The 21,430-nt window shown below is 38.5% G+C and overlaps 1 protein-coding gene across 5 annotated transcripts in view; it reads right to left on the reverse strand.

The window, feature by feature from the left end:
• Positions 1–3,520: 3,520 nt before the first annotated feature.
• CHLSN (cholesin) overlaps positions 3,521–21,430 on the reverse strand; it is a 123,605-nt gene continuing 105,695 nt past the window's right edge. For all 5 annotated transcript variants that reach the window (XM_077786883.1, XM_077786882.1, XM_077786884.1 and 2 more), the window contains 2 exons: positions 8,133–8,214; positions 3,521–3,873 (listed from right to left, as the gene is read on the reverse strand). In XM_077786883.1, coding sequence (XP_077643009.1) covers positions 3,691–3,873; positions 8,133–8,214 — 265 coding nt within the window. In that variant the 3' untranslated portion in view covers positions 3,521–3,690. The remainder of the gene's footprint in view (positions 3,874–8,132; positions 8,215–21,430) is intronic.

Consider the following 21,430-nt stretch of genomic DNA (forward strand, 5'->3'; position numbering starts at 1 on the left):
AGTGCTTGATTTTGCATCTTAAATCTCTTTTACGATTGTTTTTGACACTGATTTGCAGAAATGGGAGTAGATTTTAATGTTTTATATTTTGCCTTACTCAATGGAAAAATTTAGAAAATCCCACAAAACAAAACCAAAACCCCCAAGTTCAAAGCAAAGATGTGAATTTCTAAGCGATTTGAAATAATGGGAGATGAGTCAATAGTCACCTTGCTTTAAAATGAAGAGAAACACAGCAGAGCAGTTTTCCAGTGACAGGAAATAAGGAAATAAACTACACATTCAACAAGTCCAAGATGCCTTTTCCAAATACAAACACAATTCATTTACACAGTAATTTTACAATGGTGATAACAAATTAAAATTGTGGGCAGACAGTGGAGAACCAAAGAGATACACAACCCATAGCGAGGATCAGCCAAATTAAAGGGAAATTCTTCCACTGTCAAATTTTGAGTAATTAGTACTTCCATTAGAGGCACAGATCCAGCTTTAAGCAATTCTAAGTAATTAGTGCTCCTTTATTTTGCCTGGAAGTCCTGACTTCAGCATTCTCTTAGGACACACATTCTGCTAGCCAGAGCTACACAATGCAGATTAACTCGACTAGAAGGCGATTAGCGTAGGCAGATGAAGATGCAATTTGTCATTCTGTACACACTGCTACTTCTAGCCTGGGATGCAATTTTTATTAGCACAGCAGACTGATTCAAACAGAGGCAAAGACATGATTTTGTCCTATCTGTGCCCATGTGATTGCCTAAGATACAAGCAACGTTGAGATTTGAGAACTGTACGTGACCAAGTGACAAAAAGGGAATAAACTGCCAGATGACATCTTCCCACACAGCTCCAACCAGCTACAGGAGTTCAGTAACTGGCTGCACACTTAATAATTTAAGATAAATAATTTAAAACGCACGATGGAGGAGATTTTTCTAGATTTACTCATCGCATAACGTAAATCAAGAGGTGAAAATGCCAGGCTGAGCAGGAAGCAGAGGCTGGTGTGGTGGATGGCACTTGGACAAGGCAAGATTTGCTTGCCAGAGCCACTACAGCATTTTCAGTTTGTGGAATAAGTTCTCTGTGTCCTCACAATCTTGTCTTTTTAACAGACCTAGCAATATAGATCCCCCAAAAATGAGTGCTCCTGCATTTCCTGGCTGTTGTGAGGATGACTTGTTTGCCAAAACAAACTGCTGAAGATTCTTGGAGAAAAGGTGAGAAGTAAAAAAATGAAATGCAATTAAAGTGTCCTTTTCTATTTGCACTACAACATTGAGTATTAGACAACTCTTAGAATATTTCATATTGAGCTCTGATATGCAAGACACAGCACCACCAAGCAGCAGTTTTACACATCTTTTACCCAATCTGAAGACCTCTATGACCATTGGACAGTATCTACAGCAAAAGGCACATGGCAGGAAGTACCATGCTTTGCTTTCTCTGCCAAACACAACCACAGCAACAATTTCCTTCAACTGTAGCTTCTGAATTCTCCATAACTGCAAGAAGCAGAGCTTCAGGACCATGACCTTGCCCCAGCAATCAGTGGGACTGGAGGGAAAGCTGGAACTGCAGCTGAGGAAGAGGAGAGCAAAGCAGGACCTGCTCCCATTACTGTGGGAAGGGTCTATTACTGTGCTGGTGAGAGGCTCTAACTGTTCTTTTGAAAATACTACTGTTCACATGGCCTCCAGGTTGACAGGCTTTGTGTGCTTTTATTATCAATTTATATAAAATGAAACATTCCATTCTGGATCTACAAAGCTTCTCTTCTTACAGATATGTCAGCATTTACACATGGTCAGAACTAAGGTCCAAGAAAGGCAAATCTTGCAAAATATGTCAAAATCATAAAAGGCTCCCATATTTTTGCCCAGATCTTACCTTTGTCATCTTTTTTTACAATTCTTTTCCAATGAGCAGTGGCAATGTGCTTGTGCTTTTAAGCCAGGAGGTATGTTAAGTGCACAATAAGGACTCACATTTTTGTGTGACAGAGAAATCAAAAGTGGCGATGTTCAAATGTCTTGAGGCAGAACAAAAATTCTTCTCTGACATCTAACATGCAATGATAAACTTACAAAAAGATACTTTGAAAACTTCATATCTGAGAAATTCCTATTTTCCCTCATGGAAAGAAACAAATATCAGCTTCTGCTTGGAGTGACAGCAGCTTTTCCCAGCTGCATATTCTCACATGTAAAATATATGACCCAATGATCTTTTATGAGTTCACTAAATGTCAGGATCACTTATTTTTATTACAGACCCTTTTCACCAGGTTTCTCACTGGAAGATCAGTGCTATACAGCTCAGAAAGGCTTTGGCTCTGTCTCCTCTGCAGCTCTCATCCAGCTGAGCTCCAAGGCACCACCAGCAGCTCCATGAAGAACCTGGACACTGCTGCTCAATTCTGCCCATTCTTGTGCCAAACTCCAACCCCGTTATTCTTTTAGAAGAGGGCATGCTGGTTTCTAGTCTTTTTTGTCTGAAAACATCCTCCTCAGCAAGTCAGAAAGCATAAGTTATTTGTTGTTAGTAATACATTTCATACTTTCAAAGATTTGTACTAAGCCATGTCAATGAAGGCTGTCAAATCCACCCAAATGCTTCTTATTGGAAAATCAGGCCTGCATAGCCATAGATCCTCCCTCCTTCACCCACCCAAATTAAAGCTGTAATTCCCAAAGACAGCCACTCTTTACACTACCACACATTTCATATAGTTGTTATTAATAAAGTATGAACAATGTTTGCAGAAACATTAAAGAATCAGGTCAAGAACTCTGTCTGAATACCAGTGTTATCAAATAAGCCAATCATCCAACTTTGAGTAATTAATGTCCTTGGTTTTTACTTGAAAGCCTCATTTTCAGCACATTCATAAGAGACAAATGTTCCATGCCAAAAGGAATGAACATGAATTAACTCTTTTGGATGCCATTTGCAGGAGGAAAAGGAAAATGCAATATTGGCAGGCTGGATACAGCAGAGCACTTCTGATTGTAGGCTAAGTTTAGCTACGATGTGATGATTTCACAACATATAGTCAAGGATTTGATCTGTTCCCATCTGTGCATTATCAGAGTATCTAAACAATTGCCCTAATGCACTTGAAAACTTTAAAATATGAAAGGAAAGCCAACAAAGCCGATGGTATCTCCAGATCACTGTGTGAAGTACTAATAAGCAACTGTGTTATACAACCTGTGTTCAACAGACTGAAAATGATCTTTCCCAAATCCAAGTGACATCCTTCTGAAGCTGAAAGTGAGAGATTACAGCTGGCTGAGCACTCACTGTACTGTACACTCATTTTAAAAGCTGCCATTGTAAAAGACCTTCCAGGCTTTATGTTGGTTCCTTTGCTCTCCTTATTAAGAGCTGCAAAGTTCCTCATATTTAACAGTAATTAGAGGGAGAGATGGAAAAAAAATTAATGAGAGGGAGAGAGGGAGAGAGGTTTATTCTTGCAAAGAGGTGCAATAAGATTAATAGCAAGACGATGGGCTATACATGCTATTTTTATTTCATCACCTCAAAACACAAGAAATATTTTCAATGGGAAAGAATTACGAGTATAAAATTTAGTATTATCTTTACAAATCCTTTACAGCCTCTGTGTGGGACATCCTCTCCTTCCCTCCACCAGACAACAATTATGACACAGAAATACTCTCAGGACAGCAGTTGTAGAACTTGTCTGATGCGCTCACACTTCCCCAGCAGGTCTGGGTCTTCTCCATCAGAACCATCAAATTCCTTCATAAAAGCTTCAGCTTTCTGCACAGTTTTGTCTCGTGCATTGCCCTGAAGCCCTTGCAGATAATCCAGTAAAATGGGGAAATACTTGTCTGGAACCTTGGAAGGAAAAACAAAAGGAAGGAAAAACAGGTTTATTTTCTCCCCTCTCAATACATATTCACAATCACGTCACAGCATCACCTGAAAGACAATTAGAAGAATTGCACAGGTTTTGGTGTTTGCCAAGGTCCAACTTCAAGTGGAAATCCAAGTGGAAATGTTTCCTGCCAAAGTTCAAGCTGCCAGGAGGGATGGATGGGCCCTGGTGAGAGGACTGTCATGTGCTCAGATGGGCAAAGCATCTGAGAGGAAATGCTCAGCAGATGTGGAAACGCTGATCAGCAAATGCAAACACTGCCTGACAGGGAGCCCAAGGCTCTGAGCGTTGGTGGAAGAAAAAACCAAAACACATTAGCCAAACCTTCCTTTTGGCAGCACACATGTAAATCTTACTAAATTCAGTGAGAATTGCATACATATGTCTGAGAGAAGGATTTTGCTGGAATTCCCCTCACCCTTGCCCAAAAATTGTTTGCTAAGATGAGATACCACCCACCACTGCACACTTTGACAGAATGCTTATACAAAGGACTAGAATTTAATTTGAAAGACAAACTCAAATTCAGACATATGGAAATAATTTTTAAATCATGCTGAGTAAAACTGATAGGCTCTACCAACATGTCTAACATTAAAAGCACTTTAGTCATCTACAATTGCATTATCCACACTTCACCCCCTTCCTAATTAACTAGTCAGAGATTAAGTTTTAGCTTATCTGGTACAACATACAATTTAAATGATCATATTAATCTTGACAATAATTTAGCAAGGACTTTGGAATGATTTATTCAGCATTTCATACTGAAGTACTTTCATAAGCAGTATGTGAACAGACCTACGCTGATCTTAAATTCATGTTGTGTATCTGTGGAACAGGTTTCAGCCAATAACAGGATATTTTTTGCTGTGAATCATGAGATGTTAAAATGATCTCACCCTGCAAATATGTTTCTCCATGTTTAACTTTACACATATAACTTGACATGAGTTAAGTTAAACACATACGTAAGTATTTAAAGGATTCGAGACTAATTATTCGAGGGCGGTTTCGATTCTGCAGAGTATCAACATTTCAGAGAAGACAGCTTCAACAGACACTTAATTTACAACTTATTTCTCCATGGACATTTGGCAGCTGAACTTTGATCACTAAAACTTCTATCACTCCAAAAGAAGAGGAAGAAAGAATATTCCAATGCTGCCTTCATCAGTCAGGGGTATTACAAAGTAATAAATCAAAACTTAAGTCTGCGTTCAGCCTTGTAACTTGTACACTATGGAAAACCTTCTAATTCTTCACACAGACACTCTTGCATTAAAGAAACAATGCAGTTACGAAAAAAATATTAATTTTACAGTGACTAACACTGAAATGGATGACATATGAAGCGTTGCTATACTATACAAATCAAATATCTATATTTTTGGAAGTTTTCACTCACAGTAAGTTGGCACTAGTAACAGACGAACCCATTTAGACACAAACAATTCCAGTGTGACAGTGTTCTTTTAACAGAGATACTTAGTACTGATCTTCTAAAGTCAGCAACATTTCCACGTTTCAAATCTTGGACAAATTATCTCTGTAATTTACAACTCTTTTCTCAGAGCTCATGACACAGACATACCTGTGGAAGCACAGTTATTATTATATCGTTTAAGCAAATTGCTTGAAGGGACAATTGATAACCTGCTCTAAATTTAGAAATCCTAAGTGTGCAGACTTAACATGAGGCTGCCTGAAGCCTAAAAACCATTTAGCCCTAAGGGTGTTCAAGTGTTGAAGAAGTCTGGGTTTTTTCCTTTAACACAGCACAGCTCTGAGGTTTATTCCATCAGGAGCTCACAGCCCAGCACCCTGTGGGCAAGGTAAGATCATATTTCCTCCTGACTTACACAGACACTAGAGACATAGCAAGGACTGGAACCCACAAAGTTAATGAAATCCAAATTTTAATTAATCAAATACAGTAGTACAAAAGCAGTAATTTCAGGGGTCTTGGTGAGCTTTTCCAAGGAAGAACACAATCCTTCTTCCAAGGTCAGCTCAAGGCTGGTTTGAAATTGGAGATCAAGATCTCCCAGCATGGCTCTGGAAGTCAAAGCCAGACTTATGGGATTTTGTTATTCTTTTGTTAAACTGTTTTGACTTTGTTCTTGTTTCTTTTTCTCTCTCACACACCAATCTTGCCTCTGTCCTAACCTCCTAATATACACTGGAGCTGATTAATATGGTAATAATCCCAAGTGAAATAATTCCTGTCTTTGGGAAAAGGAGGGAAACACTAGGAAAGAGTACCAGGAAAAGAACAGTTCTCACTTTTAAATTATCCTCTGCAACTCTGTATTTTCAGACCTGGAGACCTGCAGAGACCCACGTATTTTGCAATGCAAACACACACTGAGAGAAGCTCAGCTCATTGATGCCAGGCTGCATTTTGGATCGCCTTCCAAGGAAGCTTCAGCCACCCCACCACGCCCTGAAGTCCAGAAGCTAGACTGATCTAGTAACTTCCTAAAAATGCTGTGCCAGTTGATAAAGGCCAACAAATAGCCTAGTGTTTATTTAATCCTGGGTGCTGGAGAAGTATGCACACCATAGGCACACAGGCCTGGCTTGGAAGCTGTCAGCCAGCCACCAGATGGATTTTAAAGGAGCTTAAAAAACCATTTATCTAGCAAACAATTTTAAAACCTCAACTTATTTCTTACAGGAAACTCAATTCAGGCCTTTGCATGGCTCTTCAGTAGGCATCCAAGTGACACCATGAGATCAAAGATAGGAAGGAAAGAAACTTATGTCTCCTTTTGTACGTTAGTCATGCTTGGATTACCAACACATTTCATTCTGTAATGGACAGGAAGTTGAATCTGGGTATAAAAAAATATTCAAAAGAAGCTGGGTGTGCCCTCCCTATGGTCCTGATGAAGAAAGAGACTTCATTATATGTTTAATTGTAAGCACTTGAGCAGCTCTACAAACTTCACTAAATCTGGATGCAGATGTTAATCATTCTCTGAAGCTCATATTCAATGCTTCTCTGATTATTAAACTACAAAATATGTGAATTTAAATAAATCAGAGCACTTCCATCAGAATTTTAAGAAAAAGTAAGTTTCATTTCAGTGTTGAGAAACAAGGAGTTAAACTGTGTTTTGAGATATAAACCAAATGCTACTTACAGTTCATTGTGTCCCTGTATATTTCAACATAAAACCAAAGTAAACAGGTAAAAAAAGTAAAAACATCCTTCTGCCTGCTAAACAACTTCTAGGTAGCTTTGAAGAGCATGCACTGATTTTGAAAGGTTGATAAAGATTTTAAAGAGAGAAACTTAAAAAACAGAAGACACAGCAAACAACCCAATACCCAAAATCAAATTTGTATTCTGCAACCCATCTTTTTAAAGTATTTACACCATGTGAACATTTTTGCCTTCGTGAAACTCTGTTGTTAATTATCTGGCTGTCTAAAAAGGTAACACCCAATGTCAGGTGATTGGCTTAAGAGCTGCTGACTAATTTGGGTCAGGACAATTGGTATGAGTAAATGTTCAAGTGCACACAAAAAAATCAGGAAAACTTAACTGAATGTCAACAAAATGAGCCAATAAGTGAGGCACTGCGCAAATGGGCAGAGGTTTGTTCTACTGCACAACAAAATGAATGACCCGACACCCTCATTTGATACCACGATGGTCAGATACTTATTGGTAATTCAATGTATGTTGTTTTTTAAGTTATGAAATTAACAGATTTCAGTATGGATTCAAGCCTTGCTTCTGGTTATACTTTATGCTTTTCACAATCAACATCAGGTTTCACTTATATTTAAATGAGAGCTATTTTAACATCTTGGCAATATGGTTGCACATCTTCCATGGAGCCCAGAGATATCTGAAACAATATGAGAACTGTGGTTTGCAGTATTGGGTTCCACATTAGGAAATTAAAATTAAGGATATGACTCAAATTCTCATAAAACTCCATATTTAAATAAATCATGAATCTGCTTTCTTTATGCTTGCTATACATCAAGTATAAAAATCTAGCATGCACAAGGTAATGATCACCAACAAAATAAAAATATCAATGACAAGCAATTAAAATGCTTCAGCATCTTTGTTAAAACAAACTAATTTGTAAGTTATTAAAAATTATTATACAAATGCATGGTTTAATAAAGAATAGCTATAACTAATGTATAATACTGTATCATATTTGTTTTGAGAAAAAGCAGCATGAATACAAACCTTCTCTTTATCATACATGTGCAGGAGAAGCCACGTCTGTCTTGTCTTTTGAAACTTCCATTCTTCTGGGTTTTTAGACCAGCTGTAGAAAATTATGGGGGAAAAAAATGGCTTAAATGGAGTACTGTGATACCAAAACATTCTTAATTTAGAAAATATTCCCTACAAGGCTTCCCTACTTTGTATGCACGACACGGAGTGTCATGGCACTGTGGGACAGATACTGGCACACATTTTGCACAGGGCCAGCTGGCTGCAAAAAATTATAGGAGATATTATAGCCAAGAAAGTTATAATTTTTCTTTCGAAAGCACTGATTCCTTGAAGTTAAATATCAAACCCTACCTCCCAGCTTTGGCCAGTCCTTTATGACAGGTCATTCCCCTCATTTGACCAGGACAACAAGAATCAAACTTGGGTTTCAGAAAGTTGCTGTTTGACAATTAACTGAAATTTATATGGAATTAAGCAGCCTCTGAAGGACTGGAAGGAGAGACTTGTGCTACAATGGTCACCTCAGCAATGGCTGCAGTCCATCACAGATGTCTGCTCTAAACAGACAAAATTCTTCCTCCAGGAGCAAATGTTTTAAGGCTTGGGCTTGTCTAAATGCGTGACTTAAATATTTATATTTATAAGCTAGAAAAATAGGGGTTTTATGTCTCTCTCTCTCATGAAGAATACTCAATATAGTTAAAAGTGAGAGGCTAAACAAATGATTAACATCTGCAAATATTCACTGGCTGTTTGGCAAACACATTTTCAATATACAGAATTTTAGCGGGGTTAAAATAGCACATTCATGTGCATCTTGAACATGTTTTTAAAGCTGGTATATTCTGGTTTAGATGAAGGCATTTATTTCTATTAAAAAATGAGCAAACCAGTGAATGTATCTATAAAATGAAGACTACTTTTTAAAATAATGTGCTTGAAAATTAGTATTGTAACACGTACAAAATCTGACAGTACACTAAAGTATCGTTTGAAAAATAAAAATAAGGAGAAAACCCAGAAACTTTCATATTTATTTGATTTTTCTCTAAAGAAAAGTAAGTCTCCAGAGGGTAGCATGCAAGATGCCGTTAATGTTCCAGCTTGTTTTACCCAGCAATAGAGAGCACAGAAATCAATTGAAAAGCCAGCTGGGTATGAGAATTAGTATTGTTTAAACACTGTCAAGTCTAATAAAGCATAAGAGTCCTCATCTTTGGTGAATGCTGCACCAGCAAATATATTGTTCAGTCAATTCAATGAAAGAGAAAAAAAATGAGACCACAAATTAGTATAGAAAGGTTTCATGGAAACCTCTGAAGAAAACCTAAAGAAAGAAATTACTGTCTTGATGTTCAAATTCGGAATAAAGAAAAACAATCATAGCTCATTTGGGTTATCATCAGCTAAATTATTAAAATAACTTATAACCAAAATATAAGGTAAAAATCAGACAATTAACAGTAAATCAGGAAGGACAGACAAAAGCAATAACCACAATATATACTTTACATGCTCAAGTTAAATCTACAGATGAGCTGATTTAGAGGCTTCTTTTGGAATAATAATATAGTAGCCAAATAAGTAGGCAGAAGTTTGCAAACCAGATATGCACAAAGGCAGGAGGCCAAAAAGCTGACTGATACAAATTCTAGAATTGAAAAAAAAAACTATTATTATGGTGAAACCATCCCTTCTCCCATCACAACCAGCCTAGAACCCAAAACAAACTCGTAAAACAAAAATCACACAACCCTTGGTGTCACTTGTCTTTGCATCAACAACAAGTGACACCACCTGAATGTGAGGAGCCAACAGAGAATGAAGTAGAAATGGCTTTTCTTGTGGGTGCAGTTTGTGGGGCCAGTCTGTACCCACTGATTCTCTTTGCCAAGCAGAGAACAAGAGAAACTGGAACTTCTGCAGGAAGTCCTTCAAAACAAACAAAATAAAGCAATGACAGTGCTTTTTTTAGCCTATCCTTTTATGAGGCTCACCCTCAAGAAGAAGAAGGCAAGTTTAGAATTCTTTTCTACGTAAATAAAGCCTGGAAACACTTCACATTACAGTCTTTGCAAGGTGATAAGAACAAGCTGAGTGACAGATCTGTGACTGCATCCCAGGAAAACAGTCCTGCTAATGAAAACCTTGAACATATGTTTGTATTTCTCTGAACTATTCTATGTATTTCAACATTTGTGATGATACCCATTGGTTGGACACACCATGGAGTACTCTGAATCTTCTGCTCTGCTAGTTTTATGTTTCTATCAGAATATCACCTGAGTGCTATTGGCACTGAAACTTAAAAAATACAGCCTGATTTCACTTAATCTCCTATAGAACTATAGGATGTAAAAATATCTTTATTACCTAGTTTATAAACAATTGAGACCAACAAATGAGTGCACTACAAGGTTAATTGCCCTTATTAACCTATTACCAAAACCATATGCTCTCTTCTACATGTTAAGGTGACTCATTGTACTCCTGCATCCAAGACTCCATATGGACTTGCACTGCTGTGAATTCTTTTGTAGAAACAAAAGTTGTCTTACTGAAAGTTTCAACTCTATATACACACAATAATTCATATAAACAACAAATACTTTAACATCATCAACTGCAGAAAGTATATTTATGTCCATTATAGCACCAGAGCCTCACAAGCCATTTCTTTTATTTTGTGATCTGTCCTATTAGAATTAAACACTACATTATTGCAAAAAATTAAAAATCGTATTTTCCTTAATAGCTATAGGTGTACTCCTATTTGTCCAAAGTTTTTAACTGTTACTCCCTCCATGGCTGTATCAACAATGCCCATTTCTTCCCCTTCAGGAAAATGGTCTTTTGACCTGAATTCCTATCAAACTGTGGGCAAAACACTACTGATAATGGGTGCACAATATTTAATGCAGATAACATGACAGCTGCTCCCCAACACTTATTAAAATAAAACTTCTCCACTGATTCCTGTGATTATGACAGCTTTTTCCTACTCCTGTGACAGCTTTAAAATCTATGGAAAAGAATCACTCCACGACAAAGAGAGAGAAGTATATCCTGTTATCAGGATGACATCATTAGTACGTTTTTAGAAATGCTCAACTTCTAAACTTGAAAGCTTCAACCCTTACAACACAAGAGAGGTTTCATTTTGCTGTTTACATACAGATAAGCTTCCTTGACATACTGCAGCAGGAGAAAAGGCTTTTCCTTCAAGTGATCAAATATACAGAGCAAAACCAAACACATTACAGTTAAACCCCCTCTTTTTATAGATAGTTGCAACCTCTTTCACAGTTTGAATTCATTTGGTAGCTTCTGGAATGATCTGTGTCAGGACTTGGTACAAACTGTGGAATTGAAAGAAAAATATACATGTGTAAAATATGTATTTTTCCAGTGTGCCTCAGGCTAATTTTCAATATATTGTACAAACACTAATTGCCTTCTTTACACAGCTAATGTTTGACTCTTTCTCATGAGCTCCAGCTCATTGAAAAAACACATTGGTTGACTTTAGTTAAAGAGAACTTAAATGTTTGTGCATACAATCTTCCTAAATGACTTTGAAATTGAAAGACAGAGTAAACAAATCAAATAAATCAAGCAGCTTAGGAAATTTTACATGTGGGCTTGTGTTTTTTAGAAGGAGAGTCTCAAAAGCTGCCCAAGATTCTCACTGGTCTATCTCATAAATGACTTCTAGTGTGTCTACAATCATCTCCCATAAATCTACTCCCAAAACAGGGGAATTCAGGCAGTGGAAGGAGGCAAACAAAAGGCAACTGGGAGCGTGCAGGGCAGAGCCCTTGCTGGGATGCCCTGGAGAAGGAGATGGGGAAAGGAAAGCAGGCAAATGGTTCCAGAAACACAGAATGAGAAAAACATTACTGTTACAAATTGGATTCAGGAAGTCAACACAATGCATCTGCTGAGACTACTGGCCAGGACAAAACTCTGCAGAGCTGTCACAACTGGCAAATAATCACCGACTGCAGAAAAGCTCAGTGCTGAGAATCAACCATTTTATTGATTCAACTTGAAAAAAAATTATTGCGTGGGAGACAAGGCTCAAGAAACCAGAAAGACAGACAGGGATGTGACTGCTGACACCTTCCAGAGCACATGAGAGCACTGCTGTGTGCCAGATGCAAGGACACCTCACCTGCATCACTGCTCCAGATGAGTGCCCTTGGCAGTGCAGCCCACCCTGCTTACACCTTTCAGCCTCTGATCTATCCAAGGAAAAGCAGATTGTCACCAAATTTGGATTTCTCCAGCATATAGCACAGGTTTAGCATCAGGGAATTAACTTGAAAGTTTTCTCCAGCCCTGAGGAGCAGCTCAGAGCACAGCCTCCTGCAGCTCTCCTGTGATTTATCCCATGTCTGACATTCCCAAGCTTCCCTCAAAGAAGGGACAGAGCCATGGGTCTGGCCCATTGCACCAAAGTCAAAGCTCCACTGAAAAGATCTATGGAAAACATTAAAAGCAGCATTCTACAACACTACACAGAAATGGTCACATTCTTCCCACCTCATTCATCTGGGTATTTTTTTGTTTTGAGACAATTATTCACCACTTCCCAAGGAAGGCTGAACAGGAGTTATGGTACACGATTCAGGCTTGCAGGAATCAAGTTAGACCCTTTACTCCCCAAACTCTCTGCAAACAGCATCATTCCTGAGCTCACCACCCTACCCATAAAATGTGGATAACAGGTGTTTCCTCAATAAAGAACAACCATACTCCAAAAAATTCCCTTAAAGATATTTAAAGCCTTGCTGAAACGCTTGGCACTCAAGGGATGTGCTGGAATATTTCACAGTGCAGTGCATACAACAGCAGCCTCTTTAAAACCCCATGCACTGGGGTTTAAAGCAACTCACTGCCCTTATTAGGCCCAAATTTGGAAACTCTGAACGCTGCTATCGGGTCAGTCCAGAGGTGAGCCCAATGCACATCTGGCCAGCAGGTGAGCAGGGAATGCTGCACCTCAAAGGGGCTCCCTGGAACCCCTGGAAGCAGCACGGAGGGAGCAAAAACTTGGCATAAGCTCACTCTTGTGGGAGAAGAGCCATTTTATGGATGGAGGTTTTTTATGGATATATAAAAAATATATGGATGTGGATGGAAATGTAACATATGCCCTTATAGAGCGTATAGTGAGGTAGGAATAATAATTTTTTCTCCAGTTACAACACGTACAATTATTTAAAGGGAAATGTAAAAGTGTTGATTTTTATTGGGGGTATTCAAGAGTTTCTTCTATTTCTCTCAGGGGTATTTAAAATGGATTTACTTACACAAAGATGTTTTTTGAATGTCTGGTGTTGCACACAAAACTGCATGCCCAGAAAGCTGCCTCATGGTGAACTTCATTGCTCAATCCAATATAAGAAGAAACCTCAGTTCAAGTGAGTGTGGTGCTGACTGTCCTCATTTGGAAAGAACAGCCAAAATTTAAATTCTAAATATATTTTCTGAGACTGGACTGGAATGGCTGTAGTTAAAATCCTGGAAGCACAGACCTGTGGTAAGACACAATATTAGGCATAAGAGATAACTATAGCTTTTAACTGTGTTTTTCTCTTGTTATGGATGAGTCTGTTTATGTCCCAACTCCAATCCCTGAAGAAAGTTAATATATTTATGCTGATATTATCAAATCCAGTTTGGAATCTAACTAAATTATGACTCAGATAAAGGTTTTTCTTATTTTCCTGGAAGAAAGAAAAGACACTAATGGAGCTCATTTGCCAAAAGAAAACTTTCTAAAATTGTCAACAGATTTTAGAATCAGTGCCACATTTTTGGTTGAAAATCCTGGCACCATTTTTAATCCGCGGTTTAAAAACATTTTTTAATATATTCTTCCATCTGGTTTAGACACAGCATAATGACTATAGACTTGTGAAAAGGCAAGAGGAGGAAGCTTTATTTAAATTTAGGAACCATACACGCAGGAAAAAATAAATGTGCTTTTAAATGTCTCATTTTTGTCCTGATGTCCAGTATTAGGAGACTGCAATTGATTGTATCTGTATAGCAAACAGGTCACAGGATTTTCTTAGAAAGTATTTATAAAGTGAAAGGAAGGGGTCTTTGTGCCATAAAGCCAAGTTTGATGAGATCTACATAAAATATTTATCACAGCTTATCTTTTATTGTATGTACTTTTATCACCTGCCATTATTTGTGAGGTTTAATATTATGTTTGCATCCTGCAGCTTCAGCCAAGCTAGAAATCCTCTTCCTCCCCCACCACAGGCTCTGCTCAAACACAACATGAGACGTTCCCTTGAAGAGCTTCAAGTATAAACAGATGAGACAAATGACTGGTGGGAAGAAAAACTGACCCAGAAAATTGAAACAATGCCTCAAAACCATGCAGCAGGTCGTGAGGAGAGCTCCTGTCTCTTACATCTGGTGCCACACACGTGGGGTGCCTCACTGTGATTCAGCTTCTCACAGGCACCAACCCACCTGCAAATGCCAACAGCATTCAACCTTCACCATTTCTTTAAAATTTATTTTCCTGATACAGTTATTTAGTTGCTGGTATCTGTATTAGCCCACCTGCAGCAAAGCTGTATTTTTATTTGAAATATATATATATATAGCAGTAATAACATGCTGAGAACTTGCTGTTGTTTTCAGTAATAACTAAAAGGTCAGGCTTGAAAGCCCACAGCTACTATTACTGTATTTCAAAGCTAAATATGCTTTTTATTTTACATACATTCATAAAAAGAACACAAAGCAGGAGTTGAATTATCACAATAGAAGAATAAAAAATAGAATTTGAGCCCTTCACAGCCAATCTGTTCTACTCCTGCAAGGAATATACAACCAAGTGCTATCCCAAAGTCCCATCTCCTCTCCAGATGTCCATCTTTTCTTGCACTTAATTCTGGTCACAGTGATGCCTGAACCAGAAATAAGGGAAAGGGAAAATGAAAACAACTGTTATGGCTCCCTCCCATGAAGAACATCCTGGGGGGTACGAGGAGATAAAGTGGGCCCCACAGTCTGTATGAAAATCATGTAAGGAGCCAGCTGCACATAAAATCCTTTCCAAAAGTTGGCACAAGTCCATTTATATAAATGCTTTCTGAAGATCAGATGAGCGATATGCTACCAGACCCAGAAAAAACAAATACGGTCAATTGTCTTCTCCCTTACTGTTACACCAAAAAATGTCCAACTGTGGTACAGAACACTCCTGCAAAGGCACAGATTCAAGCTGAGGAGCTCATTTTCATTGCTTTTTAAATTTTAAATCAGCTTCTAAAGCTTTAAAAGTTCAAACAAACAACAAAACAAAACAAAAAAGTATGTCATCAAAAAAAACCCCAAACAAAACAAAACAACACAAAAAAACACCCAAACTTTTGTGTTTTATTAATAAAACACAAGAAATATATGAAAGCATCATAGTTTTCCATATAGGGATGCCTAAAAATAATGCTAGGAGAGAAACAAACTTGATGTGAAACTTTATCAGTGAAAATTTCTAAGGAGAGATGAAGAAATGGCCACTTGGAGGAGGATTTGGATACTGAAGACTTGTGGCTGATTGGTTTTGCTTTGAACCAGGCAGGATACCCAAGAACCAATTTAGTGCTCATTCCACTGAGCTGAACGTTTGTGTTCCTCAGTTCTGCACGGGCTGTTTTGGGAAGCCCTGAGGCTGCAAAGTGATGCTGGCACCCTGGGAAGGTTCCTAATCCAGCTGGGCCACTGATCAGCAGCACTGCTGAAAATGGGCTGCCCTTCTCTACCCAGATGTCTTCAATTTGTCAGGTTGGGCGGTTTTGTGTGGTTTTTTTCTCTGCAAAAGCCTAAGGGATTTCCACAGCCGAGGGATTTCTGCAGTTCCAGAGTCCAGAGCAGCATTTCACTGGAACAAGGAAAAGCAACGCTCTCGTTCTGCTGAGGAGGTGCCAGAGCTGACCTGCAGCATCCAGAACCAGGCGTATCCTCCCTTTCTGCCTCAGCATCCAGCAGCTCCAGCCCCAGTGCAGGGAGCCCAGCTGGCCTCTCCTCCCCACGAGATTCAAATCCTCCTCCTGCACCTTTCCCAATGGGGTTTTCCCAGGTCTTTGAGGAACAGGAGCTGCTCAGAGGGTGAACCATGCTCTGAGTGAACCTGAGGGGTGGAACCCAGCCCAGCAGGCTGGGGGATGGCCAGGCAGGATGGGTGAACAGACACCACCAGGGTCCTCTCCTTGCCCGGCAGCCCTGACAAAGATCTGGCCTCAAATCAATCCCATCCCTTGTGTATCCAGGGACTTCCTCATGCATCCTCCAGGAAAAGGGAAATTCTCCCTTCAAATGGAAGCTGAACCTTGAGCCTGTGCTGCAGGACTGGCCCCGTAACTGTTCCACAGGGCTGGCTTGGTCTGATGGCAATGTCCTGCAGGCATAGAACTGTCAGACTGTCAAATATTGGATTGTCACATTCCTTCTGAGCCCCTTCACTTAAATGAGTTCTCTCAGGACAGTATTGAAGAACTGCTGTTATTAATTTGGATACCAGCCCTTGATGCACTGTTGCAGAAATTACACTTGCAGGGTTTTTTTGTTCTAAATGAAATCCAAGTGTTTTTATTGCTGGCTAGTTAGGCAAAGCTCATTTTTGCTACAGGAAAATGTAACCCTCTTCAAATAACCCATCCCACAAGTGGCTCTTACAGTGCATCTGAGAAGTACCACATTTGGAGTTATTCTGGACCAACAAGAATATATATAGAAACTTAAAAAAAAATAACAAAACAAAAAGACATGTCAGCCATCCTTGTCATTTTTAACATCCCAGCCTGGACATCCCACAGCTGCATTCATCAGGAAGTATGGCAGAGGTGGATGGAATGCTGCAGACTCCATGGTATCTGAATCTCCCAAGCTGTAACCTTACAGAATGATTTACTCTTCTTTTTACAGAGGAGCTCTACATAGGGACAATATCAATATCAAGATCAATCTAAAACTGTTCAGCAGTTCACAGCCCACTCACATTTTTTAGATGTAGCTGAGATATTCAGCTATCTCTCACTGCATAATAAAATCTGCTGTCACACCAAGGTGTTTAGGGCAGTGTAAGATTCCCCTCCTTCTAATACCCTGTGACATGTGTTGCACTACTAATATTTTAAGTCATATATGTTTAAAGAAATTGATATGTCAATTACTGCTTAGTGCAGATGGCTCTCACTCCAATCCAATTTCATTCATAGAAAAGTAATTATTGATACATTTTTAGGCATCATTGTATTAATAAATGTGTGATGGAGGAGACAAATTTTATTAAGGATCTAGTTTTATTATTTCAAAAATACTTCTTGTTATTCTAACTCTGGTTAGGAAACTTTGACAGCTCCCTGGAGCTAATTGATTAATAATCATTGCCAATTGCATTTTAAATTTTAATTTTGGCTTTGGCTGACTAGTCTAAATGATTCCCTAGAGCTACGAAACTCCTCACCACTATGACAAATATTTGGGCACTGGATGAATAGTTTGAATGTGTTTGAGGAAGTGAATAATGGTGTTAATTCTCCCAGATCTGAATTTTATGACAGAGAGAAAACATAAAAACTCCCTTTTGCACTCCTGCCATGTCAAGAACCTAGTGTGAATGGAGGAAGAGGGGTGAGCACAAAATGCCTTTTCTCAAAGCCAGAAGCAGGGTTGAGGATGGGATGCCTGGGCTGGGAGCCAGCAGTGAGGCAGGGAGTTTGGAGAGCCAGGGCAGAGCAGACTTCAGAAGCTGGGAGAAAAAGCTGTGCTGCACACTCCTTCAGTGCAACCTCCCTGCAAATGAAATAGTCCCAAAATAAAGCAAATAACCCCTGCCATCTGCTTTTAGTTAAAAAAATAACAAGAGGTAGTTGTAATACTTGTATGTGAAATGGATTATTTTAATTATTCTGGTTTTATTTGACCTGAACACTGACAAATTCTCCCCAAAGACAAATGGAAAAGATCAAAGTGCTTGTGTGAGGTTTTGAGCACTTCAGTGAGGAGTGATGATGTCTCCTTACTGTCAGGATACAGTCCTGAAGCAGACTGGTCTGTTATTAAAGACTTCTGAATCTCCCTAATACACCTCATGAGGTTTCTGAAATGAATATCAGATGAAATAATATATTAAAGCTGCTTAATTATTCAATTAGATGCAATCTCTTTTGTATAATACTATAAAAGATGAAAGCCACATGTCAGCAATAAATATCTAATGGCTACATTTAATAAACTGTTTAGAAAATCCATTTATACTAATTTTTATTTTACTGGAAACTAGTTATTAAAAAAGGAGACATTCATTTTTCTTAACCAGGTTCAGAAAATAAGATGCTATTTTACAGGAAGGAGAGTCAGACAAAGTGACCTTAACTATTTTTATACCAGTATTCTTGGATTTAATACTTGTAATCTAGTCTTCCCCATCTGAGGATGCACTTTACAGTCCAGCAGTTAAGTAATGCTAGTACAGCTGACAATTGTGACAACATATATGTGAAAAAATTCAGAAGTTCTAACCACCCTATTGCTAAAATTAGCAGTAAATAAAAACAAACTAAAATTTTGAATGAATTTTGGTTTTGCATGAATTTTTGAGGTTGGTTTTTTTTTTTTTTTTTTTTTTTTTTTTTTTTTTTTTAAAAAACAAAAATAATTCACCAAGAATGCCCTGGAAGCTTCCTCATGCATATAAATCATCTTAAGGGCCACCATACATACATGGCAAAGTTGGGAACTTTTGTTCCTAGTTTTATCAGCAGCTATGAAGTGGAATAAAGCTGCTGTGGTCACCTGCAGCAACACCAGGAAGGACACCCCAACCGTGGAAGAGACAAACATCTCCCTATGGAAAGGTTTGGAATATTCATCCATTAACCCTGCACGCCCACCAGAGACCTTCAGGACTGCTTTGAGATGCCAGCACAGAACAAAATCCATGCAAATTAAACTTTCAAAAGAAGGAATTGAGCCAAGTCCTGTGGGTCTGCTGGGAGCAGGAATCAGTAGAGGGCCAAAGGAAAACAGCTCAGATGAGAAGGAAGTTAAAGCCCTGATCCCTCATCCCACTTCCCTGAGAGGAGACCTTTGGACAGCACAGGGACTTTGGTGAGTCACAAACTTCATCACTGTTTAATTTATCACTGGAAAAACGGGGTGACATAACACTTTCTCAACAGCTGTCATAAGGAGAGTAAATAAATCAGTGTCAAAATACTTCTCATTTATTTATCAAAACACAGTTGTGATATGCTAGCAGGAAAGGTGTGATGGAAAAGCAAATTATCATTACCATGGTGGAGAGAAGATAGAGACAGTATGTTTTAAAAAAACATATAAAAATCTCTTTAAAGACAGGGCTGAGCAGTCAGGTATTTTTCAGTTGATCCAGTTGGTAAATGATAGATGTCAGATGAAAGGATTTGTGAATTCATGTTAATGATGTTATTAAATACACTATTTCCATATGAGAATGTTTGAACAAAATGCCCAAGTAAATATTTTGACAGCTTTGTTTCACACTGAAAAAACGGCAGAAGTGCAAAGAGACAGAAGGTTCCAAAGTAAATCACTCTGCAGATTTTACTGAAATATGCTTTGAGAGGTGTACTTGTGACCTTCCATAAAATTAATTCGAAGATTTAGAAACACAGATAATTTGATTTAGAGCCATAAAGCAGGATTAGAGTTCCCTATTCCATTTTTCTTCTTTTGTTAAATTTAGTGACCATTTATGGTTATGGAAATTAGTAAAGAAATCTCTTTCCTCTGCATAAACTAAATAAGACAATGAGCAGATTCTGAAAGATGGAAGAGGTACTGACTCCAACTGAGGAAAATTTACCATGGACCTGAGCTTCCCTTTCCTTCTCCACTCAAGCCATACATTAGTGCTTATCAAAGGGGTAAGAAAGCTACTCCAAACCCTTTCCCTAGAGGAAGGACTTTATCCAGGATAATACTAATAGCTAAACCATAAAAGGTTTGGTTCAGGGAAGGTTGTGTTAGTCCAGCTGCTCTTCCAAAGCTCAGCTGAATGAGCTGCATCATAAGCATTTACTAATTTGGCTGGAAAATCACGCAATCATTGATGTTTTTAACTTACTTCTGAATGAGTTGAAAATACCACAGAAATACTTGCAACATCTCAGAACTTCCAGGTATAACTAGGCTTAAAAATCTTAGAACTTGATATCTCAGAACCTCCCAAACACCTATTTTGTCTCTAGAAATCAGAGCTGCTTATACAACAAGCTGGATATGGCGAAATACATCTGAAAATACTTGTAAGGATCTAGGATCTTCATAATTCAATCCACAACTATGGAGAGAACTTTCTAGAGATTATTAAAATGAAATTATTTTACACAATAATTCTGTCCATCTGGAGCATTTCCAGGATAGTATTACAGATACCCAGAATATATTTGCTAAGGTTTGTTTTCTTCCCAGAAATTCTTGATAAAAATAGCTAAGATTGGCTCTGAGCCACTTAAAAGGGGTTTCTTGTTGTTGTTCTTCCTTTTGGTTGCTGTTTTTAGACTTGTGTAGTAAATGATATCATTATTTGTCAGCATTACCTTGAACTGACAAGTTTATCTTCAGCAGCAGCTCAAGAAGCCTCAGTGCCTGCTCTGGCTTAGAAGTGCTGTCACTTATAAATCAGCAACATGCAGTGCCTGAGCTCATCTGCAGAGAGCCACAGTTTCTTAATTCAGGCTCATCTGAGTGTTAACCTGGTTATTCAGTTTCCAGACCCAAGTATTCCTGCACAAGCACTGTCTTCTGTTCAGTGCCAGTGCAGGCATTTCTTCAACCATCTGCATGGCAAAATTGGATTTGAATGGAAGACCTTTCTTTTGGTGAGCACTCTTCACACAAAGTCTGGCTCGCTCACTCTGGAGAACTGTACTATTTATAAGTGGAAAAAGACCAGAGATATAGATAAGGAACAGTAATCTGCATGATCTCACTAAATTAAGAGTAAAATATTCATGGGCTTCTTGCAAAGCAGTGAAATTGTTGTATCAGAACCATAAAAAGCAGCTAACCCAGCAAGAAGTTAATAACAGTTTAAAAGCAATTTCTGCACAATCTGACATCCTGTGGATGTCATGTGGGGGTTAGAAAAACACTGGCATGTCTCCAACACATATCTACATATCACTTGCCATCAAGACACAGAAAAGTGAATCCAGAAGTCAATGACTCTATCACAGGGAATGAAAATCATCGACTCAGGCTGCCACCAGACATCTTGATTAAATAGT

This window comes from Lonchura striata, chromosome 16 (genome assembly GCF_046129695.1).
Source record: "Lonchura striata isolate bLonStr1 chromosome 16, bLonStr1.mat, whole genome shotgun sequence".
NCBI classification, from domain to species: Eukaryota; Metazoa; Chordata; class Aves; order Passeriformes; family Estrildidae; genus Lonchura; species Lonchura striata.